Below are 27,410 nucleotides of genomic sequence, written 5' to 3' on the forward strand. Positions count from 1 at the left end.
TGGGTTACACATTTGGCTTCGCAGGCGTGTTTTCAAGATACATATGATAACGATTTGAATAAGTCGGACGATAATTAGTAGGTCCCTTAGACGAAGACCACTCATCCGCATATTCATGATTGAGTTTGAGGAAAGTCATTTTTTTACATCCACACTCAAAACCGAATGCTTATCATTTCATGCAAATAATCAGATTCAACTATAAAGACAACCATTACTTCGATCAGAATAACAGTCTATTGATTTATTGATAACTAGTTGAGCAATCAGATTCAGATTCAGATTTATTCTGATTGTCATTGCATGTGACATTAATGTAAATCAAATATATCCACATGAATTGCGCCAATACTTACATGGCTTGCCATTGAATTAACAGTTACATAAAATCGCTTAAACATACAGTAGATATATGATTCCTAATTCATGGACATTAATACATGATTACAAACGGTTTTAAAATTCTAACAACGTCCAGATGAAGCGTTGTTATGATTAAAGTAACAGTCAATACTGACTGATTTTAAAAAGAACTTCACCGCCCATTACACTACTGACAGGTACGAGTACAAAGGATCCATCAACTGACATTACGATCGGGGTGCAAATGGAAGTTCATGTCTTTTGGTTTTACTCCCGGAGTTGTTGCTCGAACACACAAATTAAACATGAAAGCGCATTACATTCCCTTGGAAACGTGGCAAATAAAAGTGACCTTTCAAATTTGCGTTATCACTATCAATTCATTTACAGTTGACAATGCATGAATGTCTTCTCTACTTCTCCAGTTAGAAATTTATCTAGCGAGGAAAATTCTCCAAGATCTTTAGTTTTAGTTCGCGTTTCTACTTTTTTTCGCCCGTTTGCATGTCTTTAAGTTGAGCATTTCCTCTCGACCAACACAACCGCTCACATCTGCTTAGAGATTACAGGGAAAATGATGAATGCGACTCGTGACAACCAAGTACAGCCAACGCCAGGTTGCGCGGCACTGCTACATTAACAGGTTAGCATTTTCTGACCCGTGGCGAGAGAACGGTATGAATATAATCGATGCATATTTTGATATTCCGACATATCTATTCATGTACGCGTGCAATTAACAGCTATCCTCTCATTAGGTGAGCTATTTCGTGTTCCCATGGAACGCCAACGTCTCATTGCTTCAGTCAATTGTGCCCCAACTGGCGCTTTGTTAGGGACAAGAGTGCCGCTTAGAGAGTCAGCCCTGTCGCTAATGAGCCTTTTCTACCAAAGAGGCAGCCTATCCTAGCAACGGAAGGGTTGCCATAGCAACACGGTGGAGTCTCTCTGGCCCGAGGCGCGGCTTGGTGACCTCTGCGGAATGGATGGGTGGGCGAGCGCTGCCGAAGCTGCCTTCACACAGTCGGGGCGCAGGGAGTGACACACGCGTTGGCTGCATGCTCCATCACGGTAACACGCCGAGAGGAAAAGGGAACAGACACATTCCCTCCCTTGCTTGTCAGTTCATCGGTAACGATACCAAGATGTCCGCTGCCTGCCCGGGCTTGTGAGCATTTTCGGCGCGACCTGACGGTGACGCTGACGGCGGATGAATGAGCACGGCGCCGAACGTGCTAGCGCTGCGCTTCGGGAGGAAGAACAGCGTCCAACCCCAGGCGACCTCCCCGGCCTTCGAACCCCGTGATTCACCCGAACCACTCACAAGCAAGAAAACCAAGGTGGGTACAGGTGTAGTTCCACATCAGAACACGTACGATATATTAGAAGCGAAGCAAGGCACTGTTTACATGCATGACATCAGCGCAGAATCACAACAAGGAACGGGAAATGAAAAGACAACACATGGCGGTTGTCTTGGCTTCAGTACAATCGATGAAAACGTCTCCGTTCCTTTGCTCATCACTCTGCATCTACGCATCCCGTTTATCAATTTATCTACTAAACAGGCGAGAGGGGCATCCCAACATCCCCTGTTCAATTCCGAACAAACCTATCCATAAAACCTCTCCTGACTGAGAATTCCCAGGCCTTGTTGTGGCATATCTCCGATAAAAACGGAGAAATCTAACGTGACCCAAACACGATTAGCTTAAGAGGATGTAAGATAACCCTGAAGACCCTCCTCTCACTTTGCTCGTAAGCTGGCAGCCTTCTGGGAGTTCATATAATCTAATTTGAAAGGATCTCGTAGAAATATAGCACAAAAGGTTTCCGGTAGTAGAAGTAACAGGGGATTTTTCACCGTGTATATACCTCACCTTGCGCGAAACGAGATTGATAGTAAGTAACATAAGTGCGTAAGACTGATTGCGATACAGTTTGGATTTTTGCCAAAGAACGGTCCAACCGTGAGCTATTTAATTTACGGAATAATCCACAACCCTAGCAAATATACAACCATCTCGCACCATGACATTTCCATTGGCAGGGAAAGAGAAACGACTCTTTTATGGGTCTGTAGCGGGATTGATCTTGTTATGCGCTGTGCTATTTTTATCCTGCGTGTCTATTCCTGTGTTGAATATCAACCACGGGTGATAGACGGGCCGTGACTGGCACGTTGTTTCTGTGAGGACTGTGGTCCAGCGGTGCCATCGCACGTAGATCGATTGCTGATTAACCGAATCAAGACGGATTGACTCAATCCAGAGAATCACAGGAGAAATAATAGACATACGGGCTGAATTGTGCTGAAATTCGGTACTCAAGGACTGCTGATCTGATATACATGTGACGTGGACATTCATCCTCCGTCGCTCTCCATAGATCAGACAAGCTTACTGGAAAGCCGGAAAGGAAACAGGAGGCTCTAACACTTTCCTTCATATTTTATGTACAATCTTTCAAAGTAATGACCCTTACCACAGGACATTAGTACTGTAAATGCATCTAAGTTCTCGTGGTTATTATTTCGCGCTAAGGCGAAAATTGAGTGTTCGCGGTGGTTTTTAAGTTCGCGGCAGAACTATAGTCACATACTGCTACAATATTGGACAAAAATGTTCGCGGTAGTTTTAAGTTCACGGTGAAACGGTCGCCGCGGAAACCGCGAACATAAAACCACCGCGAACATTTCTGCATTTACGGTTACAAGCATGGCTACCGAACAAAAAGCTGCACAGAAAATATCACCAGGAGTTATGATGATATGATATTCTACGCGTGTATTGTCATCCAATCAGTGAACTAATCAATGTAATTGTGGTACTGACATTTCGCTCTACTTTCAGCCAAGGAGGTTTAATACAGATCTATTTCGGCGAATACATTACTAGGCCAAGAAAACAATGTCTGACAGACTGAGCCAGACATGCCATACTTTCTTCAATGTTTACTGTCTGGAAATGTCTTTGAAGCGTCGATCGCTGCCATTATACGGATGTATGCTTGGGTAACTTGAGATGTCTTTCCGCGCACCATTATGTCTACGGTGACTTCAAGTACCCACACCAAAATCCAGACTTCTTCTTAGAACCAACAAAGGAGGAACATCTTAGAATCCACAAATGTCTTGGTGTAAAACGGACGGTCTGTTGCGCAATTTTATTCCCTGCACGCGCGATGACCTGATGTGGTAGACGCACGCCGTCCTTGGTGCTGAACTCTCGGCATCAGGACACTTCAACTGCCCACATCAAAATTCATACTTCTTTTTATAACCTTAGAATTCACAGATGTCCTTGTGTAAAAAGGATGGCATGTTGTGCAATTTTATTCTCGGAACGCGCGATAACCTGATGTGGTAGACGCACTTTGTCCTTAGTGCTGAACTCTCGGCATCTGGACACTTCATCTACCCACAACAGAATTTATACTTCTTTTTGTAACCTTAGAATTCACAGATGTCCTGGAGTAAAAACGAGTGAAATGTTGTTCAATTTTATTCTCCGCGCGCGCGATAACCTGATGTGGTAGACGCACTTTGTCCTTAGTGCTGAACTCTCGGCACCTGGACACTTCACCTGCTCACATCAACATTCATACTTCTTTTTTTAACCTTAGAATTCACAGCTGTCCTGGAGTAAAAACGGGTGAAATGAATTTCATTCAGCCGCACGCCGTCCTTGGTGCTGAATGTTCGGCATCTGTTCAAATCAGACTCTCTGTTGTTGAATGGCGGAACCGCCGTGTTTAGATGTTTTCCGTTGTGCATAGCTGGTTCAATGATATACTCTGACAGTAGATAAGAACTACTGATTGCTTTGATTGTCTTTGCGGTATACCGAAGACGAAAAATACGACGGCGGTGACTGGAATCCCGGCCTTTGCGCGAACATACAGGCCTAGAAATCCCAACTTCCCATGTTGTAACCACTTCCATGGACTAACCGCTTCTGTTACACCCGCCTTCCGTTTCATGTCCTTAATACTTTCATTTTTCCCATACTTACCTTGATTTTATTGTCTAAAATATGGATAATCGTCTTTTCTACAATCATTTGCCACTGACTGCAATATAACATGTCGAAACATGAAAGTTACAATGCTCAAACTCAAAAGTCGTTTACATGAAGGCCTCATAGACCGACCGAATCTGATGTATTTCAAACGGATGAACAAAGGATGTGAAAAATTCAAAAGTACGAACTGTGCATTCCCAATCCAAATTGTAAGCCCTTTCCATGGCTATTGCCATTTCCAGCCGAATACCATGTTTATATCCAATAGCCATCCTTTGTAGTTTTAAAAGAGACGCGAGGCCAGCGTTTGATTCAACTATATCTTTGAAGACACGAGCATAAAGGAGACAGCTTTCAAATACAGCAGGAACGACAGTACAAAAGCATAAACCAAGCCCTTAGCTCCGATATGTATGTATAACAGAAAATGCCAAGCCATTCTGACAGCTTTGGTCTATACTGTAAATGTAGAAATGTTCGCGGTGGTTTTATGTTCGCGGTTTTCGCGGCGACCGTTTTACCGCGAACTTGAAACCGCTGCGAATATTCTTGTCCAATACTGTAGCAGTATGTGCCTACAGCGCTACCGTAAACTTAAAACCACCGCAAGCACTCCATTTTCGCCTTTGCGCGAAATAAAAAACACGCAAACTAAAATGCATTTACAGTATTTCTGAGGCTTTAGTACCTTATAAAATGTTACTGCTCGCGCCTACGATTGGTTTCACAAATCAATGAACGAGTATCATAGCTTGTTCTGTTTTTTGTGTCAGAAATACACACCCTATTTTTGGTCGACAATGCAAGATATACGTTGCACAGAAAACACTAGCACAGGTGGTTATCAGACCGGCTATTTCGGGAACCCTTTATGTCGTGCTGACTTGATTATAGGGATGACATACACGCACGCATCAATTTTCGTCCGTTGCCAAAAAAAGATTGTAACCGTACTGTGAATCGTCTTGATAAGCTACAAAATGATCAATGAAATGTAGTAGATTGAGAAAAAACAGGAAAAAATGTCACACAATGCCTCTTTTTCTATCGTAAAACGTACTGATTTTGTCGTAAACTTACTCCTTGCACTTGTTATTTTCGAGCCCTGACGAAGTTTGACAATGTCTTCCAAGATGTGGGAGAACAAAGACAAAGAATTTGTTGTTTGATATATCATGTTCTGTAAGTCCAGTCATTTGTAAAACCTTTCTGACCACTTAGATTTCATAATGAAGGCAACTTTTTGTTTGCCCAAGTTTTTTTTCGCACACTCACATCAATTTTGCAGTGCCCAGAAAATGTAATCATACAATTAAATCCTTGGGGCCTGAGCAATATACATGGTGCCTTTGGTAAGATTGGTCTGGGTGGCTAAGGACCCCGGAGGGGGTTTCTCCTGCCAGTTGTGACAATACAGTCTTTCCAACCTAGTATAAAGTAGTAGCCTCTACCAGTCTCTGCGGGTCGCTGGATAACAGTAGAAATGGGCCAAATAGAGTCAATTGTATGAAGGGAGTCGGCTACAGAGAGAGGGTCCAATAGGCAACCCTAACTGCGGATGGGAATGTTATCCTCCATGGCCAAAGTCCCTCGGCAAATGTTCTCTCTATTTCCGACACGGTTAGTCTGGTAGAGACTAATAAAGTAGAGTGGATTCATTCCTCAAGCTAACCCACATCTTTCACACCGCAGTCATCCCTCAGTAAGACCGCTGGAGCTGCATAGTTCCCGTTTAGAATTTTACTCAGCCTGTTACCACGACCGGTTTCGCCGTGTTGGCTTCTTCAAGTGTACAGACTAAAATGTCTTCCTAACTCTGGTCTGGGTGGCTAAGGATCCCAGAGGGGGTTTCTTCTGCCATTTGTCACAACACAGTCTTTCCAACCCAGAAAACAGCCCCTGGCTGGTATTTGATTTCTCCTTTTTAGGTCACTGGGCAATCACTTTGGAGTCGAATATCATTTTTTACAATTGTGGGGCAATTGAGAAAATAAATCATACAAAAGAGCAACTACATGCAGGTGTTCATAGAAATTGGGCTGTTGATGTAATATGCAAATATACAAACGGTCAATCACCTTGTGTCATTACCTTCGCCAAGAAGGATATGCAGAGGGTAGCGTTTGTATGTATGTTTGTATATAGAAGACCAGAGTAACTAAAGAACGCCTGGATGGATTGTCTTGATATTTGGTATTTTGGTAGCTCTTAGTGAGACCTGAAAACGATTAGATTGTGGACCCCTAGCGGCTTGTTACGGTACTGCAGAAGAACTTCCTGTTTTGATATCTCGTGTTCTGGACATGCTATGGTACTGATTTTTGAGTGGTAGATAGCTCTTTAGTAGGTGGTATAGGTTTGGGCCCCCTGGCGGCTGGAACTGCAGGAGCAGGTTTTGCTTCAGACTGTGAAAGGGAATAACTCATTAATGAATTAAGCAAGAACTATATTGATAGCCGGGCATGAAAGAATACTGAATAAAATGTTTTTGGATCATTTGGATGACGCCATCAAGTCTTATTGCCCCCAATAAAAGAGAAAATACAGCACTTTGGTACATACCGGTGCAATAAAATGGTAGTGTTCGTTGGCACATCTTGATATCTACTAATTGTCTGTTGTTATTAGAAAATGAATGTTTTTGCCTAATTAAACAAAATCATTTTCTAATAATCAACTTTAGACAATTAGTAGGTATCAAGATGTGCGAACGTACATTTGTAGCTTTGATCATTATGCACATGGAAAACATAACCGCCTAGTCATCGTCATGTTCCCGACTATTACCTAATAAGCACACTATCGTCGTTTTTTCTTCATAACAAATCGTAAAATTTCCAGATTATTTTACTCGGAACATTGAAAAACGTTGCTCAAGCCTACAACAACACGTACTTTTAAAGAAATGGTATTACCGAAAAAGCTGAGATAATATCATGTGATCAGAGATAGAATGATATTAGATACGATTATACAGGAACGGACTCGTAAAAATGTAGTAATCTAAGTGATTATAACCCTGTTAACTTCCCCAAACCCAATCATTGCAGAAAAAGTGGGACACTTCGTCTTCCACTGCTTTCAAAAAAGCTGAGATTGTATTCCGTAGCAGTAGAATAGTTACTTCTTCCATTTGTCATCATTGTCATCTTGCATTGTCTGTATACCTTTTCTATACACTTCATGTTGCAATGGGCAAGAACTTTCAAGCCCATGTTTCTGAGAAACGGTTAAAGACTGAGAAACGCAAATTATATCATTTCCTTTCACGCCATAATCCTGTAAGCCGCGGATGATTAGAATGAAACCGAATGGGAGAAATCTGATTTATTTCATTTCCTATATCCTCTTGATTATCTCAAACCTAGTCAATGGAGTTCCACTCCAGTTAATGCCGTCCATTGGGCTAATTAAGCACGGAAACGCCACTGGAGAATAGGAGGTGTGGGTGAATGGACATTGGTTGATGAATTGTGCGTCCGGCTGCTTTGCACCAAACGGTAGCTGATGACCTAGTAGTGGTACAATCCCACCCTCAGCAGGAAAGGAGGTCTACGCGTTGAACTTTTAGGCACTTGGGATAATGCACTCCCCACGGACAAACTATACTAAAACAACGTTAACACGAGCTAATTGACTTATAAACATACAACCTTGTCTTGAATTAGTCTTCATTTGAACCAACATTCACATTTCGAGTCATAGTTTTGGTATAAAACCTGGTTCTCCAGTTTTTCCCTTCAGACACTGGCGGAAGTGTCTGAAACGTCTGACGGTCTGACTGTTTCAAAATTCAATCCAGCTGCTTGAGTAACTGTTGGCTGACCTAGCAGTGGTCTTCCTACGAACATTTTCGAGCCTTGCTATGATGTATGAATCACGAGAAAATAACCACGGGTAGTCAGTCCCCGTTTCCAGTGCATGTAATGTTTACAAATGTGATGTCTGCGGGAAAGCGAACACTAGTATGAAGGTAATGATGTTTATTGATTTCGTGGCCTTCGCGGGTTGAATGATAGGTAACTATTTGCAACACCTGAAGAATGTAACATTTAATACATGTACTGTAAATGCCTGTACTGTAAATGCAGAAATGTTCGCGGTGGTTTTATGTTCACGGTGAACCTATAGCGCGAACTTAAACCTCCCGCGAAACTCTTTGCCCACCTATGACTGTACCACTACTGTTGTTTCAAACGCGATCTTAAAACCCCCGCGAACACTCCATTTTCTCCCTACCCTGAAATAAAAAACACGCGAACTTAAAACCTCCACGAAACATTTTGCCCACCTATGACTGTACCACTACTATTGTTTCAAACGCGAACTTAAAACCCCCGCGAACACTCCATTTTCTCTCTACCGCGAAATATAGAAAACACGCGAAATTAAATGCATTTACAGTAATGCAAATACATGTACTAGTACATCTAATACTAGTACATGTGCACATTGGGCATGGATATCCAAGGAATGAAAGGGATATCTTATTGCCCTGGGAAAATAAATCATCATTAGGGGTTTATGTAAAAGGACGACACATGTTACTAATTGAAAATCATTAGTACCTGTATTTCATTTCAAAAGTCGCAAACTAGAAACAGTAAATGGCTTGCGGAATCGTCATAATAGATATATGAGGAAGATGCAAAACGATAACAACCCTGTTTACAAACCGATGCCACAGTGACGTCAAAGGCTGTCTAGTCCAATTTGCAGAATTCTTTTGGTCACGTCACACGCCGGTATCCGGTGTCACGCATGGATAGCCAGGGTAACTGTAGACCGGTAAACATCCTGTGATGTGGCCGATTGAAGCGAAATAGAAGACAGACGTTTATCCTTGTGTTTAAACATTGTGGAGTCTCTGTGGGAGAGAGCGACCTCCAAGCACAGCCTCAAAATACAATATATGGCCTCCGTCGGTCAGTATTGACCATGGTAAAATCCTAATTCACAACAGCCCTACAGCATCGACTATGGCTAAACAGCCCTATTCGAGAATGGCAGTCTCTGCCACAAAAATCACATCTGTAAGCTGACTCAGCTATGTTGCAAAGCTCTTTTCTGCGGATCCGCTTTTCTTCTGCGCTGTGCATCAGTCTGGCTTCTCCTGATTTGAGCTGTCTGGACAGTGTGCATTTCCACCTGGAACGGTCACTTGCAAGGTCCTCCCAGTGCTCCGTATCAATATCTAGAGCCTTCAAGTCCCTCTTGCGGACATCTTTGCCTCAGCCTCAAAAACAGCCTGGAAAAACAGTAGAAATTGTGATCAGATAGAGTGAATAGTTCGATAGTATGCTAAGAGAGTCGGCTACGGAGAGAGGGACAATAGGCGTGGGTATTGTCCCTCTCTCCGTAGCCGACTCCCTAGCATACTATTCACTCTATTCCATCCGATCCAGCGATCTACGGAGCCTAGTAGAGGCTACTCAAAGCAGTAACCATGAGCTGGATGGACTGGGATGTTGTTATTTACAAAAGTTGAGGTGGTGTCCGGGAGTTGTTGTTTTGTTTTTGCACAGTTCACAAACAAACACCAAAAATAGACGAAATAATGAAGAAAGTATGCTGAAAAGGGGTTGTACATGTCAGTGCCTGCCATTCACCTTAAGATTTGTTCACAAGAATATTTTCAATTTTTTCCGCCAAAATCTTACATAGTGGGGCTTTAAGAGAATACCCGTGACCGATCTTGCTGGGCCTACCTAACTGCCTCATGTTTCGGACGACATTAAAGTGTCTAAGTCTAAGTAAGACTGTGTGGTCGGATAATCAATCAATCGTTCGCAGGCATCAGTGTCTGATGCATGGCGGCTGCAGACATGCATAGGGCTCGCCAGGCTGGTCTGCTCTCGGCATAGACCCTCCAGTCGGTTCTGGTGATCCCCAGCCCCTGGAGCGTGTTGAAGATCTGGTCGGATATCTAAGGTTAAAATACACTGCGTAGATCACTGAGTCGAACAAAACTACCATGAGAATGTCATCAAAACCGAGCTATGTACTACTTTAAACGTGTCAAAAATAACTTAAAAGTGAGCAACACCGTTTGTTTCAATCATCGTATAACTGATTACACGCCAATTGCATCAACGTTAACGTTGCAGTCATCACTTTCAACTTACGACACTGCAATATCAAACCTTTGTGGCCCATATAATATCAACATACCCATATTTTTCATGACCAGTTTTAACATATATCAGCACAATAGACACATATACTAGTCCTGTACCACCAAAGGATTTAACCCTATCTAGACTGCCCCCCCCCCTCATAACTTCCAAATGGCATGGTGTATGATCAAATTTGCAGGGGGTGATATTCAAGCATGTAAATATTATATGAATCATTATCCATAATAAGCCTTGATTATTTGGCGAAGATAATGTGTTCGTGGAACTCTGGTTCAAACTATATCGATGTGTGTGGTTATGACCTCCAATCCTTACGACCTTGCACGATATGGACTATGAGTATGGATACGATTTTGTAATGACGCACAAATATATGTTATGTAAATATCAGTGTATTGTTTGTATATGTGTATCTAGGGCCTCCCTGAAAATCAGTGCCAAGCTACTGAGGGAGCTACCCTAAAAAAAGAATACAGAAATAAAATAGAAATAAAAAATAGATATGAATGCACACAAGAGACTGGCAAAGATTTCAATCATCATCGCATGTTATCGCGCTTGATACCATGTTGCGGCAGTGGGGTTAGTGGAATGACAAAGGTGATAGGCTGGTACCCCAGCTGCAGCGTGGACTCTGTTGCTTATTGGTCCTTTTGATTAGCCAGTCTTTGATAAGACGATACAATACAGCTGTTTAAGGCGCACCTGAAGATTGAAACGCGATGACGTCCTAAGATAGAACCATCGCTAAGATCTCCTTACTTTTATGGTTATTACTTATAGCTCATTTCTGTTCCACCTTTACTTATTGTTTTGGATCCGTGGCTTATGTTATATTCCTGTACTTTATTTTTTATCTTGTTCTCAATTATGCGTTGTTCATTTTGTGAAATGCAAAAAATAAAAAATAGAAAATAAAAAAAATCTCCTCCATAGATGAATTTGCACTCTTCCACAGGTACCGAAGAAGTATCGAATGGCGTACAACTGAAGTAGGCATTCTATATGTTACAATGACGATGGCATACTATATGTTTGTTTGTTTGACATACTATACGCTTGTTTGTTTGTTTGCTTGATATACTATATGTTTATTAAGATCTCCATTAATGTTAAATATTCATAAATTTCACACCATTCTAGTTTCTTCCTGGAGTCCGCTTACATTAGGTACAATTAAATGGAATGTAAAGATCAAAAACTTATACAATTGGTATACAGAAAATTATATGAAATATTTAAAGGCGCTAGTTACCTCATGTATGTTGTATGTTGTATGTTTATGAAAGAATACGAAATATTTAAAAAAATACTAAACAAAAAAAGAATGGAACTGAAGTTGGCTTGCTGGAAACGTTCCGTGTGCTCTGCAAACACCAAACGTTCTCTGTTGAAGAAATACTTTCTGAAAAAAAAATCTGTTACTAAATAGAACACATTACCTTTCTTCTACTATTTCAATGTTAAAATGCGTCCCTAAGCTCAAATTAGATCAACCATTCAGCGCATGGATGAGCTTTATTATAACACCTGCCACAGAATTTGAATCATCTTGTGAATCAGCGGGCTCGTATACGCCCATATCTCGGAGTCACGGCGATCAGACAGTGTAATGTATGCCTTGGCAAAAATATTGTGTTCCCGGTCACCTGACCGACCCTAGCCTTTTTTGGGTTGACCACTGGCAAGGGGCATACACTTTTTATCTGACTTCTTAAATTCTGTGTCATCAAAACGTTGTTCTGAGTAAACAGACCCGCCAAACGTAGGTCTCCTTTGTGTTGAAACTACGTGATACCATATCTGTATAATATGTCCTGATGCAGTTTTACATCACGTATTAAAATGTATTTGTGGGGTCGTGTGGCGCAACGGCAGAGCGTTCGGCTCAGAACCAAGAGGTCCCGAGTTCGAATTACACGACTTTCCTCCCTCCACCCAGGTGTAAATGGGTACCTGACTTCGGTTGGGGAAGGTCGTATTGAGGTCACCTGGTGGCGCCGAATGGCAGCCGCCCAGACCCTTACGACAAATCCACAAAATGTGGATAGATTAGGTATATGTTGTGTATCATGTGAAACATGTAAACCCTGCATCAATTCAGCGCTAGAAAGGCTGCCATTGCGGGTAATTTCTGACCAATAAAAAACATTATTATTTTATTACTTTGGCCGAAATCAGAAAATAAAAAAATGCCTACCTTTCGACCCAAACATTTTTTTCATGACCGTAACTGGAAACCTAACATAACCTTTCCTGGGCCTAACAAGACAAGTATCATCTATGGTAGCATCCATGTCTACGCCACAAGAGAAAGGATGATGGGCACAGCTGTCTACACGACCTGAAATCTCCAGATGGCTTGGTACTACCGCCATCACGCTAATTGATATACAGTATGGGTCTGTGTGGGCTAATTTACCGACGTTGGCAGAGGTTAGATGAATCTCATCGGGTTGAATATTCTTCACGTCACAACACATCCGGTCTGACTCCTTCTCTGTGGACTTAATTACTTAGTACGGGTACACAGCGGGGATGAAAATCACCAGTCTGCCCTGCTAGTGGGAGTCGTGAAATAAACAGCACTGCAATTCATATTGGGACTCTCCACAACATGTGACAGTGTCCCCGTAAATAGGCCATATAAACAAATAGAGCATAGCACTACTTTTCAAGCAGAGGTGTGGGTCCGGCTGGTTTTTCACGTGTTCAGTTTAGGCATTTTCGTCCAAAGCACGTTCGTGACATAACGAAAGGGGGACAAAATAGAAAGCCCGACAAAAACACTAAAAACGCGTCAAAACCAGCCGGACCCACTGCTCTGCCACTGCCAGGTACGGAGAAGTCACATTTACTATGTCTTTCAAAAGCTTAAGGTGTATGATATGGAATAAAGATTTATTCTATTCATATTCATATTCACATCCGGTCTGACTCCTTCTCTGTTGACTTAATTACTCAGTATGGGTGCACAGCGGGAATCAGTCTGCCCTGCTAGTGGGAGTCGTGAAAGAAATAGCACCACATTCTAAAAAGGAGTATCCCTGTAGCAGAGCTGTAGCACGGTTGAGCTTCTGATTACAATTAGTTGCTAATGCTTTGGTCACATTTTCAATCCGGGGCCCGGGCGGGCAGTGTTTGGGAACAATAGGTATGATATAAAAGACCACAAAAAACACAAAACGTACCAAAAATTATTCAAGAACATAGCGTGTGCATGTTTATTGATATACATTTTGATTTTTCGTTTCCTCAAACAGCCCGGCCGGGTCCCGGCTGGGAAATGTGACCCGAGGATTACTGGGGGAACCCGGTTCAATGCCGGGCTGGGGACATCTCGGTCGGGGCTGCACCTGTCTTTCGGAAGGGACCTAAAACGAAGGTCCCGTATTCGAGGAGGTGCCTTGACCATGTTAAAGGAGAAGGGCGAGCAACCCCTCCCTTTGAAAATATACCCCGCTACTGAAACAGCAAGCGACCAATGAACTACAAGGGTCTGAACGAATGAACAAAAGAACTACAGCAAATACGTTTCAAGTTGTATCTGTCTGTATCTGTATCTATATAGCCGGTATAACCGCTATTCGGCGTAACACACCAGCTTGGTGTCGATGCCTGACTAAGATGGCACCAGAACAGTTCATCAAGCCGCTTTATTCTTTATTTGACGACGGCAAGTTATACGTACCTTTCTAACGCCGTTCGATAATCATCCATACCTCAGCGTAAAACGAAGCATGGCTTTCTAAATCCTAAATTATCTACAGAGTGTCTGAATGCCTTTTCAGTGAGGCGTAGTGAGCTATTCTAATCCACCGTTAATCGTAGCCAGCGCACTCTAATCCAACGTTAAGCCTCGTGAGTAAATCCTTCGTGAAACGTAATTGGTGGCTTTGATTCTACGTAGCACGTTATTTGTTATCCTGAATTCATCGTTAACCGCTATTGATAAATTCCTTGGATGGGAACCGCCCTTGGTGCTAAAACTGATGCTGTACCCAAGGTTACGCCAGCACTATGACGGACACGCTTTATCATTGAGTGCATGCTCCGTATCATCATATGTTCCGATCACAAGGATCAACCACTGGCAAGGGGCAATTTTTTTATTCTTCTGACTGATCAAAATAGTGTAAAATCGTTTCCCAACATGTTCTTCGCATTTCTGTGTAAACAGACTCACCAAACGTAGGTCCCCTTTATATTGACAATATACAATATTATATCTGTATAACATGTCCTGACGTAGTTACAACCTATGTTTTCCTACTTCATACACCTAAGCAATATAGACAAATCTATATCCTTGAATACAGCCTTCGTCTCATCATATCTAGATATCTTCCGATCACAAATGATAACTATGGTGCTAAGGCCTCCTGTCTACAAGACGGCGATCCCTGAGCGACCGTACAGCGACCAAAATTGGATTTGTTTGACCCTTGGTTTTATAATTGGAATATAATGCAAGATGTAAAAGTATGATTACAAAGACAACAAAACACACAGAACGTTAGAACATTCGTTGTTCATCAATGAAATTCGTTGAGTGACCTGTCAAATTTTTGGTCTCTAAGGGATTGCAGCTTCTAGTGGAAAGCTAGGGGATGTTATGTAAATTTTCTTGCTGTAAGTTCGTGCCCCAATCAAAAACGCAGGCTAGTAGGTCTAGCATGAAAGACACTTTTCTGTACTCTTGGAGTTGACTCTCCTTTCTAGCCATTAAGGACAGTGGCGATCGTGGTCTGAATCGAATATTATGTAAATTTTCTTGCTGTAAGTTCGTGCCCCATTCAACAACGCAAGCTAGTAGGTCTAGCATGAAAGACACTTTTCTGTACTCTTGGAGTTGACTCTCCTTTCTAGTGATTAAGGACAGCGGCGATCGTGGTCTGAATCGGATAGCCGTCCCATGGTGTTTAACACCAGATTCGAAGGCAGATGGCCATGTCGAAGATACAGAGCAACACCCATTAAAGAGTTGTTCCCACTGTCTAACAAGAGACTCAGTACCGCTATGGGAGTCAGGGAAATCCGCTTTCGCAATTACCATTGGAAAAGAGGATGTGTAGAATGCCACTCAAGGTGGGTAATACCTGAATGTGATAATCGTAGCTTCTCCTATCCCTTTGAGTAACGTAACAGCATACTTACCAGGTTATGCCAAATTTTTAGTTTGGATGGGGTCGGTAATTTCATGTAATGACGTTGTGTTAAAAGTATACTTAGCAGATTTGTTCCCTAGAGTATAATGTCTTAAGTATTGTTTTCAGTTTTGGCTTCACACTCTTGCTGCCATTTTTGTCATGACTCCCTTTTTCCTACGATCCTTCATGGTGGACCACGTGCATGTTCAGTGACTTCTAGTCTGATTGAATCGCCTTTAGTGGCCCGTCCAACATCCGGCGCCCCCTCCCTTCTCCAGGGCATTACAGCCTCGGACGGTGGACTTTGCGTTACGCAGACCAAGGAGGTTTACCTCCTTGCGCAGACTAAGTGACTTCTAGTTGAGACTGAAATTAGTTGTTTCGAAGACCTGTCTACAGCCCTTCTGTGACACATAACGACCTAATTCATAAGTGCTTGTTTGATAAGTGCATAATGCCACATGATTGAAGATTGAACCACATTCCAACAGATGTCGTTTTGACTCCGAGCAACGACCTCTGACGGGGAGGGTCGTCGCATCATCAGTCGTTCGTAAAAAACACATTTGTGGAGGGGCCCTATCGACGAGGTCATCGCAGCTTTGCCCCGGGATAATTTGATGAAGTTCCGATAAGACACTCTGACTAAAATGGATGGTGCTGTGTACAACACAGTCAGCTTGGCCAGTCCACGTAGCACAGACTGCCTCCAAGGGACGTGTACCAGACCCACAACATACAAGATGGTCTGTGCTATAGCTATTCTCATTTCACAGCCTGTGTACATCATGTACAGCGTCTTTAAAACACGCGAAGGGAAAAGTGGAATGTTTACGTCTGCGTTGTTGGCTGTTATGTTTGACCATTGACATTGTCCATGTGTTGCCTGACATTCCAATCTCGGTTGTATGTAGGCAAGGTAGCAGTTACTCAAGCAACGGTTACTAACAATAGTGTGGACGCTGCCTGAAACGTTTCCAAAATGTATCCAGTTGCTGGAGTAACTGTTTGGCGTATCTTATTACCTGGATGTCTTACATTCATCGACGTTGTTTGTTTGCACTTCTGTAGGAGCTGCACGAGTTTAACGTACAGATTGCGGTTTACCGGGACCTACTCACTCACATCGGCGGGAGGCGCGACACACCTGGGCTGAGAACGGAGATCAGGAAGACCCGCTACAAATGTATGGAACTGTCCTGTGCCCTGAAACTAAGGGTTGAACCCCTCACACAAACGTGAGTGTGCCATTTTTTTATAATGTATGTATGAAACAGTATTATAAATTCCTGATGACACAGCATACTGTTACCAACATACTGTTCTAGAGCATTAGCATGTACATTGTTCTATAGATTGTTTCTACTGTTAGTCATAGATTAGACTAGTTCTTTGTATTTGTTAACTATTAGCAATAGTTCAACTTTCATGTGCGTAAGTTGCCATACATTGTACCAGATACAATTGTCGCGCAATAAAGTTCTTCTATGTCATTGTCCGAGGGAAATATTCGAGTACATCTTTAAATGTCATTGATTTAGTAATAACATTCATTCCCAATATCTAGCAGTTTGAAGTATTCTAGAAAGGTATTCACTCTATCAACAACCTAAGGGGCTCGAAATATTGTTTGGCGTGCATGAACTTTTGCGCACCCAAAATTGCATCTGTGCACCTATTGTTTTAATATGTGTGCACCTAAATATTTGTGCACGATTACGTACATAAATGTGCCATTGCGCACTAGTATACAGCATGTTCGTGACATTTTAAGTATCAGAAATTATAATAATACCTTTGATATATTATTTGTTTTAAGATTTTCGAATCTATAAGATTTAGGTTCATCTTCAAAGCTCGAAACTGTGTTGGTAGGTTTTGCTTACTTCACTTTTTTTATGTTGTGCACCTTGCTTTTTAGGTTAGGTGCACCAGTGTACCTTTTCCCCAAAATGAATTTTGAGCCCTATCGTAGAACAGGCTGAGTGCACAATCTCTCTTTAGGATCTAGAGATTAAAGATAATGCACGTAAAGCATAAGTCGTGAGTGTGTTTCACGACTGCTGGTACATCGGAGATCACAAAAGATAGCAGGATTCGTGCTCTAAGGGTTAGAGGCTGAACAGGTAAGACCGTAGGAATGATAGGGTTGTATGGCGAAGTTGTAAGTGGAGTTTATCTTGATTAACTACAACAAAAATGTAGCATACAATGAGATGCGTAGCCATGCGAATATACAACACAAAATATATCTACAAACAGGGATTTTTCTGTAGCTCAACTGGTAGCAGTGTCACAGTTGAGCTCCTGGTTCCAATATGTTGGTACCTGGGAGACCCAGGTTCAATCCTAGATATGACATCACGGTTGGGGCTGCACCCGTCTTTAGGAAGGGACGTGAAATGGGGGTCTTGTGCTCAAGACGGTGCCCCGAGCACGTTAAAGGGGAAGGGCTAGCGAGCAACCCCTCCCTGTAAAAATATACCCTGCTACTGAAACAAGAAAACTTGCTGCCCTGTGTGCTTGCTGGTACAAGGGTCCAAACGAACGAATGAACATTGTATTTACAAACTATCCCTCCTTGACCAACCCTTAGAACACTAGCGGCCTTATCGTGCGTTATCTCTGATGTGCGAACCACCACTTTGACTTTAACGACATTACTTAGGCCCCTCTCTCTATAATCATTCTCTCTACTTAAGCTCTAAATAACTTGAAAATTAAGTTAACCTACCGAGTAAAATAGTCAGCACCAGAGTTAAGTCACCATAAATATGCATAATCAATCATCTGTATGGACCGGTAGGAGGAAGATTGAATATTGTAATGATTGAATCAGTGTAATTTGAGTGGCAATCATGAACCATTAAGGGACAAGAAAAGGCTAAAGCCCCAGTCACACCTAGCCGACCAAAGCCTCCCAACCTTCTCCAGACCACGGTTGGGAGTCAGTCGTGAGTAACTTCAGCTGTGGTTTTGAGTCGGTTGACGAGATTGTCTACAAGTCTTAAAAAGTCGCCTGCATCAGAAGAAATATGTCTGAATTTTGAAAAACCGGGAAAGTCCTATATTTTGCTTGGATGGATTCAGGGGAGGAAACGGGAGCTAGAATAGGATGAATTCCTGGCTACTCTCAACTCAGCGCCGACCTGTGGTGTAGTGGTCTGCGCTTCTGTTACTAGCCACATCTGGTTCAAATTGCTTGGACCAGAAGGCCCGGGTTCAAGCCCCGGGTAGGACACCTCTGGACAAGAGGCGCATTGAGTCATACCAAAGACTTTATAAAAATGGTACATACTTTTGAAACAGTAAGGAAGTTAAACACACTCCACTGCCAGTGGACTAGCCCCCTGCTGCAGTGATTGCACCACAGTGTGGCCCAGGGCTGTGAAACGCAGATGGGTACAGCCCTATACACCTTATGGTGTGGGAGGATTTTAACTTTTTAACTTTATCCAAATGGCCCAGGCATCGGGGAATCACTGACTGATAATACTACTACGGTAAAGGTGACTTGTTTGCACTGAAAACACAAACTTTCTTTTCAACAAGGTTTTCAATTGGTCGGTGTACGCACAACTTTTATCGGGATTTGATGAGATCACCCTCCTAAAAGCAGGACCCCTATCGCTCGATTCGTTGGCTCGCTCGCGTAGGGCCCCTGCTCTTTAGCCCCAGTAGACACGGTTCTGGCGACGTTACTGACAGTTGCTCATGAATGATTAATGAACTATCCTTATTTGGCACAATTTGGCGGTTAATTTGTTCTGAACCTAAAGTAACGATGTGAAACGTAACCTGATTGGATGATAGCTTCCCAGCGTCCTTTGCACTTTTGCTCTAGATGAGGTTAAGCAAACCCTCTGATTGGCTGAAGTTGTTTTGGTGGCGACGGCGCCAGAACCGTGTCTACCGGGGCTAAAGAGCAGGGCCCCTACGCGAGTGAGCCAACGAATCGAGCGACAGGGGTCCTGCTTTTAGGAAGGTGGATGAGATTTGCTTCAAGCGTTTGTTGCTACCCCTCATTTATTTTGTGAAAAAGACAATCAAGAATTCTTGATACATTCCGGTACTTTTGTTTGTGCAAAAATAAAGACTAATGTTAACAGAAAAGATATCGTGAGAGAATAGAGCATTGTTTTTGCTAGAGAATCTGTTTGGCGACCTATCAGTTGCTTCTTATCATTTGAACTTTACAACGCAAGAGCAAGTCAAAGTGCTCGCTCCATGAAAAGCCAGAATGATCAGTTCTATTGTCAGCGTCCAGACACAATAACGTGCCTAGTTCACTCTTCAATGTCATAGGTCACTCCAAGGTCCATTTCAGAGCGTAAAACCATCTGATCGGCTGTCGGTTTCTGAACCAGAATTTCCGGTTGAAATGTTGTATCAGCTCACAAAGGCGGCGTTTCAGTTGGTATCGAATGGGCGTTAAAGTGGACAGCCTATTCCAGTCCACACTGTTCCGACGCGATTACTACGATAAAATCGTATAAGACGTTGATGGGTTGCACATTTGCAGTATATTGCAGTGTTTATCGTCAAGCTGATGCATGTATTGGCTTACGTAGGACACAAAAATTACAAAAAACACATCTGCATTGGCATAAACTCCTTGGACATTCCGTGTAATTGTGTGTATCGTGTTTTAAATGAACTTGCATTGTGAGCCGCTTTTCCAACTTGGCAACACAGGCGGTGTTGTCTTAGTATGTCACTCATATCTGGAAATCAAAAATAAACAGCAAGGTAAAATATCCGTGAATAGTTTCAACAGGTTGGTAAGTCACTGAATAAAAAGACTCTTTTTACACAACCAAGAGATTTATTCAACCGACGTTTCGGTCATCATCTGTCACCTTCATCAAAGCAATTCTGACTGGTTCACATTGCACTGCAGCACAGGTGTCGCTGCTTATAGATGCGTTACCATACGCAAAGTATTTAATATTATCACATAGATTCAAGAAATAAAATACGTTATATTATGTATTAACCACTCACTTCTGTATTTAAAATGCTTCCTGTTCCGGTCTACTCCTTATGTTTAGCTATCTACTGGTATTTCATTTCATAATGTTACATATGTTGTTTTAGTTCGTTCCATTTCGTCTATTTCGTTCCATTTCGTACTTTCTGGGGACCGGTTTACACAGTTATGTTTCCTTTCTTTTCCTCAGACTTAATGCGGACCAAATGGAGGAGCTCCAGACCCGTGTACATAACGTGTGTTGTGCGCTGGAACTCTTCATCAGGGAACTACAGAAGTCGTACCGCCTCACCTCCGCCTTTGAACCACGCGGTAAGGCCCACGGGCACTATGTTTCGCCCATACTATAGGTATGGGCGATACATATTGTCTTTGGTCATGTTTCTTTCTCCTTTTTCTTCTTCTCCTGGCTGTCAAATCTTCAAAGGGCTTCATCTCAGTCGTCCCTGGGCCAAATGAGCTAAAATTTGGTATGCACGTACCCGCAGATTTTTTTCTTCATTTTTGGGGGGATAAATGCCTTTAAAATGATTTTTTTGTTGTTGCCATTTTCAGACCAAAAACGTACATTTCTGACTGGTCTTCAATTCAATTCTTCATTAAAACCCAACATTACAGACATACAACAAACGTTAGCCTGGATGGCGTTGATATTTACAATGGTCATTACATGGTCTTACTTTATAATAGTTAAACGTTATTTTGGAATACTCCTTTTTTGCATAGGCGGTGACTTTAGAACAGTCGACTTTTGTATGCAATGGGGAGGGAAATGGGCGAAACATGTTGTATTTGCGCAAGCAAATGTTGCCTTTCTAGTTTGTTTTTGCGTTTAGGAACATTGCAACCAGATCAATTCTTAATTTGAGCAAATCGTTCACACGTACGTTGGCTTAAAATATCAGCGAGAAAATATCATCGTTTCTTGGTACATTTGTCTTGCACAGACTGTAGAAGTGGCAGTACATTGAAGGTACATATCGTTTTTGTTCAATTTATTCTTCTTCAAACAAATAAGGTCAATGACCTGGACCAGACGGCTGTCACCATGGTTACTGGTAACATAACAGACACCCTGCTGTGTTTGATTACATTATGGCAGAACAGAGCTGGAGGGCCTCGTCATCATATGTATGAATGCGTTTGAGTAAGAATAAACAGATCTAGAGTAGTAGTATGTTAGGCTGGACCATCTGAAAGTAAACATTATGTATTTGCTTGCAAATATTACCTTTCTAGTTTCAGAATGATTCACTATAGTCCAGGAAGAGAAACCAGAAAAAAATGGTCTTGTAGCCCATCCTTTATATATTTAGTTCAGTATCATAGAATGATAGCTTGATGACTCTTGATCATTTTAGGTATGTTGTTCTATGGTCCCGGTGGGACATCGAGGTTCTAGGGCTCTTTATGTAAATTTATGCAAATGTTTAGAATCATCTGCGGAACAAGCGAAGGACACAAAGTGTCTTCGTTGATGAGTCGCGGTGTTGTTACTGAGTGAAAATCGTTTTCATGTTTTCCACAGAGAAAAGAAGAAAGTCTCGCAGCGCGTCTAAGCCGGATGACCCCGGTGCAGACAGGTGGTCCCAGGCCTCCTGGGCGTCCCAGCTGTCCTCAGCTCTGGCCAGGCGGGCCTCTCAGGTGTCTGTGGGTGGGTATTTGGTACATCACAGTGAGACTAAACGGACTCTTAAAGGAAACCCAAGCAATATTAGGGCCCAAAAATCGGATGTTGAAAGTCAATTTATTTTTCGATTTCTATACATGATAAGTTCAAATAACACTAACACAATGCATAGCGACGTCCATGATACAAAAATACGGCATCGTTGTGATGTGACAACTCACTGAAATCGTCGCCGGGTTTTCTCGTAGGCTTGCGAAACTAAGGGGATCATCATAAGGCACGTTTTGTGCGGTTTTAAAATGCTCAAAGTATGAAGTAATTACGGAAATATGCTAAACAGTGTTAGTAAATGTCACTGGCAGAAAGGTTTCCATTTTTTGGGCCCTAATATTGCTTTGGTTGCCTTTAAAGATGTACTTTGTAGTAAGAGTACTCATGAGAAATGATCTGTGTGCTCAAGTGAATCTACCTAAATCATGATAATTGGTACCCCATAAGTAACGTTAATTATGCTAAATTTGCTGCTTTCCATGTTTTTGATGACATGTGGTGGCATTCTACGTATCAAACATCAAATGGCAAAATAGCAATAGTAACATAGCTTGCTACGTTGATGAAGTCGTCTGTGTGATGGTCAGTTTGTATATAAGAATGGCTATGAGCTAAGCTTAGACTGACCAAACTTCTCTGTCTTCTGTGGTGCATGCACCAGTAGGCAGACACCGCCTGTCGCAAGCGTCCATCGGGAACACTCTCCAGACGAACGGGTGCTCGGTGGGGGGCTCGCCGCAGGAGGCCCCGGGGGAACTGCACCCCTGGATGCCCTCCATGGAGAGGAAGAAGCACGGCAAACTGGAGGAGCTCGCAGCTATACTTGGGTAGGTTCAGATATATTCATTCGTTTTGTAATTTATTCATTATTTATCTATTATTTGTATTATAAACACAGTTCCGCTGCAAAACCTCCAGATTTAAGAACACCACCTTTTAGCGTAGAGTTACCGAATGAATTGTAGGTCTTGACTCAAGTGTACAATTTTTGAATGTAATGTCAAGTTATTGTAAAAATTGTACGAGCTATTGAATGAATTTTAACGGATTTTAGGAAATGTTTTGTCTCGTACCCCAATTCAGCCAGGAAAGGCTGCAATGGTATGTGAATGCACTTGTTGTTACAAATAAACCAGTCATTATCATTATTATTACATGTATTATTGATATAATTTGGAGTCACCTTGGTTGACCAAGCGTTAGATATGTATTGTTATGTTGACCCCTTGACATGTCTACATCTCGACCTCTATGAAAAGCAGCCCTGATGGCCGAAATGAGCATATTCGAGAATAGATAAAGGCGCAAACAAACAAACTCGATCACAGGAGATTATCTAAGTATGTAGTCTCTGTAATGCTAGGGTCACATTTCCCAACAGGGGCCCGGCTTGTGGAGAAGAAAAATCAAACTGTAACGTTAACCGTTATATCAAGAAATATGCGGAAGCTCTGGTCTCGAATACTTTTTGGTCACTGACGAAAGACAGCGGATGCTGTCTGGAACGTCTGACTATTTCAAAATTTTATACAATTACTTGAGTAACTATCTTTGGCGAGCTTTTTGTGTTTTGTATTTTTTTTTGTCTCTTATATCATATCATATCGTTCGTTCCCCAAGACTGCCCCCTCTGCAGGTGAACTGGTCTAAGTTATGGAGTGGGCCGCTCTAAGCTCTAATTATCTCTGGTAAAGGCCTTAGAAACTTAAGAACGCTGATATCTTTGGTTTCAAAATGCACTAACGTAAAGCTTCATGTCTGGAATTACATGAAGCTTCCTGTAACCTGATAATGCTAAAGCTGTAAAGCTTGCCAAAAGAGTGACTTAGGATCTCAAAATGTGTTGCTATGGCTATCTATAAACATCGGCCAAATCATCGGCCGAATTTGGCTCAGATAGATCCGACTCAACAATTTATTCAGCACGGTTCCAATGTCTTAAAGGTAGAAAATACTGTTGGTTTCATGCTATGAGAATCATTCAAATAATGCAATGGGAGCTTCAAATTAATAACATCATTCCATACTTCAATTTTCCAATTGTGTCTACTTCATCGCAAACAAACCATATGTGATGAGATTATGTATGTTTGCAACTAAGCCGAGGCTGAGTGATGACGTGATAGTACTCTCATCATAACGAAGATTTCCTTCGTTTTGTAATGAATTATTCGAAGCTGCCAATTCAAGCTGAGATTGCAGGATGTTTATGTCCGCAGGCAATCAATTATGAAGAAGAATGTGGCGTATCCAAGGACCAGCATGTAGTATTTCAGCAATTACTGTGATGAAATATTGTGTCAATTACTCAGCCATAGCAGCGTGTTGGGCCATATTGCACAACGTCTAAATACAGCTCACACACATAGACACAAGAAAGCCATGAGATTGTCTTACTGGGTGTGTAAACATAACATTGACACAATAATACCAATGAACTTGCAAAATATAATGTTACATGTGGAATTGAAAGCTAATGTTAGAACATCTTGCTTTTCAGCACCATGGACATGAGTGCCCTTAGCTTTTCCTAGTTTTACTGACAGACATTATAAAACAATAATTTCATAAGAGCTGCCTATATCATCATCATCATCATCATCACCGCATGTCTGTGCGTAACACCGGGCATTGCCCTCCACATCTTCTTATAAATCAAATCATATCAAATCTTCTTCATCGGTTGCTGTCCATTGCGCCCCTCCCATCCGCTACCCATCTCTATAAGGTCCCTGCCTATATACAGCTTTCTTTCTAAACCATGATTGGTCAAGAGGAAATGACTAAAGCAAAAGCTGCAAAAAACAGATGGTTGAATTTTTTTGGGTGACCTGATTTTTAAACTGTTTTCTTTTTTTCCAATTTCAGAGACATTGTGTCCTCGCAATCAACACTGTGTGAGTTGTATGAAGTCATACCAGCTGCCCAGGGTAAGTCATGAATGGCGTGGCAGTTATTATGGCTGACTGCTGCATGTAAAAGCTTTGACATGAACAATGATGGATGCGTTTTACTTACTGACATCTACAAATTAAAGTGACCTTTACCTGATGCTCACGCTGGAATTACATTAAATTGTGGGTCTTGTGTCAGACATGTTTCGATGTTCATTGTTTGTAGCGGTGTTATCAACACGTTTATTTCTTGTTAGGCCACGCCAATTTAATTTGTTGCATCTCGGAATAGCCTGTCCTGTTTTTCCCATTTTGAAAAAAAAATTGGGTCACTATTCCCATTCACAAATCTAAACTCCCAATTTTACTATCTGTTCAGTTGTAAAACTCAATAGCCACCGGAAAAGATTATAAAGACCTGCACATACCTAAAAAGTGTGGTCACATTGATCATAAGTTATAATTTTTCATTTATTAAAACTATTTCTCAATATCAATCCATACATTACATGGCAAAATGTAATTTTGTTACTGAAATTATAATACTAGATCAAAGAATGGGGTGCATTGCATAAAATGAGCCATACAAAGCTGAAACTTGAATAATTCTCCTATTCTTTATGTTATGTAAACCCTTATCTTTACCCCAGACTATTTGCACACAAAAATAATTTTCATTTTTTTCCGCCCTGTCGCTCCAATTTGTTTCTGAAAAAATCCGAGAAGCAACAAATAAAATTGGTGTGGCCTTAGCGATATCGTATTCTTATAAACATGCACATCATTCTGTTTCAGAAACTGCAGAGGACCAACTTGAAGAAAAGAGGAGGAAAATGCCCAGATGTTTTTCGTTAGGGATGTGCTGCTTTCGACCGGCAATTGTGATATAGTGAAAAGACTCAAACAGCAGACTATTCAACAGTACAAAACTAACGGCACAGTCTCATTCATCAAACGGTTTTGATGCCGTTGGAATTTTCAAGCAGGCTGTGACTGATCCAACCACACACAAAGATCTAAGACAGCCATGTGCAACATCAGACAGCTGGATTTTGAAGGACACGTGCACATCTATCCCAAGAATGCTATCAGTTTGCGATTGTAGACAATCGTACGACACATGTGACCGGAACCTGACTGCCCGTGATTTGGGATCGTGTATTCCATCTCAGGTTTTATGCTGTAGACAGTGCAGATGTCAACAGGCAAACATAAAGCTGATGCCATTACAAAGCACCAGTGCATTTTCTTCTCTTGCAGCCAGGTGGCGCCATTCATGAACATAGGTTGACCTTTTCCTTTCCTTTGGCAACAAATTTGTATTGGTTATGGTGTTAGGCAGCAGGGAGAAGGTTAAGGGAGAAAAAAAAACATGACTAAAAGATTTCTCACGCATTCTGACTCAGGCATTTATATGAACCTTCATTTCATTTCATCACAATCATGTATAGATATTACATAAAGGAACCAATCAGATAGATGCCTAAGAGGCCTTAGGATATTTTCTATAGTCAGTGACTTTTGAACTCTGCAGAGTTGTACTACTTGAAGGCACCCAGAGCATTTTATGAGACTTAACTGGACATATTCTAGTTGGTGTAATCTTCATGAAATTGACATTTAATGCCACTGTTTACCACATTTGCGAGCGGATTTCTTTTCAAAAGTGCGCAAAAACGGCACAAAAATTATCTACATGGTGATCTTTCAGTTTCACGCGCCTACTGTAAATACTGTAGATACCATAGCCCCGCCCACCTCCGTCAGAGCGTAGAAATGCAGAATTAAAATATAGAAATGCAAACATTTGACGGACATGCAGTCACTCTCTCATTGGTCGAACTGCTAATTGTGATGGACAGTCAGGATCAGTCTATTAGGGCTTGAATTTTCTATCATTTCTCACCACACAACGACATTATTTTGCTTCTTTAATGTCGATATGTAATGGTATAGTGTTATTGAAACTTACTATGTGTAGAAATGCCTAGAAATTGAAGTTCTTTTATTCAAGTTTCAAGCCTCATAAAATACGCTCGATGCTTGTAATCCTTTCACACTTTGTTTGTTTTGCTGTGTTTACAGTCATATTTTTACATTCTGCATGATATTCCAATTATGAAGGGTTACACAAACGCAATTTAGGTCGCAACTAGGACGCAGCACGGTTGCC

The 27,410-nt window shown here is 41.7% G+C and overlaps 1 protein-coding gene and 1 long non-coding RNA gene across 3 annotated transcripts in view; both read left to right on the forward strand.

Annotated features, from left to right (window-relative positions):
• The window catches only part of LOC136427343 (uncharacterized), a 76,929-nt gene that overhangs the window by 2,211 nt on the left and 47,308 nt on the right, over positions 1–27,410 (forward strand). The window lies entirely within an intron of this gene.
• Positions 1,023–26,880, forward strand: LOC136427333 (regulator of G-protein signaling 7-binding protein A-like). Of its 2 annotated transcripts, none has more exons than XM_066416148.1 (7): positions 1,023–1,703; positions 16,744–16,910; positions 20,853–20,974; positions 22,191–22,316; positions 23,005–23,170; positions 25,212–25,273; positions 26,033–26,880. In XM_066416148.1, exons 1-7 carry the CDS (start codon positions 1,578–1,580, stop codon positions 26,125–26,127), a joined length of 864 nt encoding a protein of 287 aa, XP_066272245.1. In that variant the 5' UTR covers positions 1,023–1,577; the 3' UTR covers positions 26,128–26,880. The 2 variants fall into 2 exon arrangements, with proteins under 2 accessions (XP_066272245.1, XP_066272246.1); XM_066416149.1 differs by having other exon boundaries at positions 23,008–23,170.

Source organism: Branchiostoma lanceolatum, chromosome 2, assembly GCF_035083965.1.
Source record: "Branchiostoma lanceolatum isolate klBraLanc5 chromosome 2, klBraLanc5.hap2, whole genome shotgun sequence".
NCBI classification, from domain to species: Eukaryota; Metazoa; Chordata; class Leptocardii; order Amphioxiformes; family Branchiostomatidae; genus Branchiostoma; species Branchiostoma lanceolatum.

What these genes read in the sequence shown, in the direction of transcription:
- LOC136427333 (XM_066416148.1), top strand. Translation starts at nt 1,578, where the DNA reads ATGAGCACGGCGCCGAACGTGCTAGCGCTGCGCTTCGGGAGGAAGAAC. An exon ending in TCACAAGCAAGAAAACCAAG is followed by an intron (nt 1,704 to 16,743) that starts GTGGGTACAGGT and finishes GCACTTCTGTAG; the next exon opens with GAGCTGCACGAGTTTAACGT. An exon ending in AGTCATACCAGCTGCCCAGG is followed by an intron (nt 25,274 to 26,032) that starts GTAAGTCATGAA and finishes ATTCTGTTTCAG; the next exon opens with AAACTGCAGAGGACCAACTT.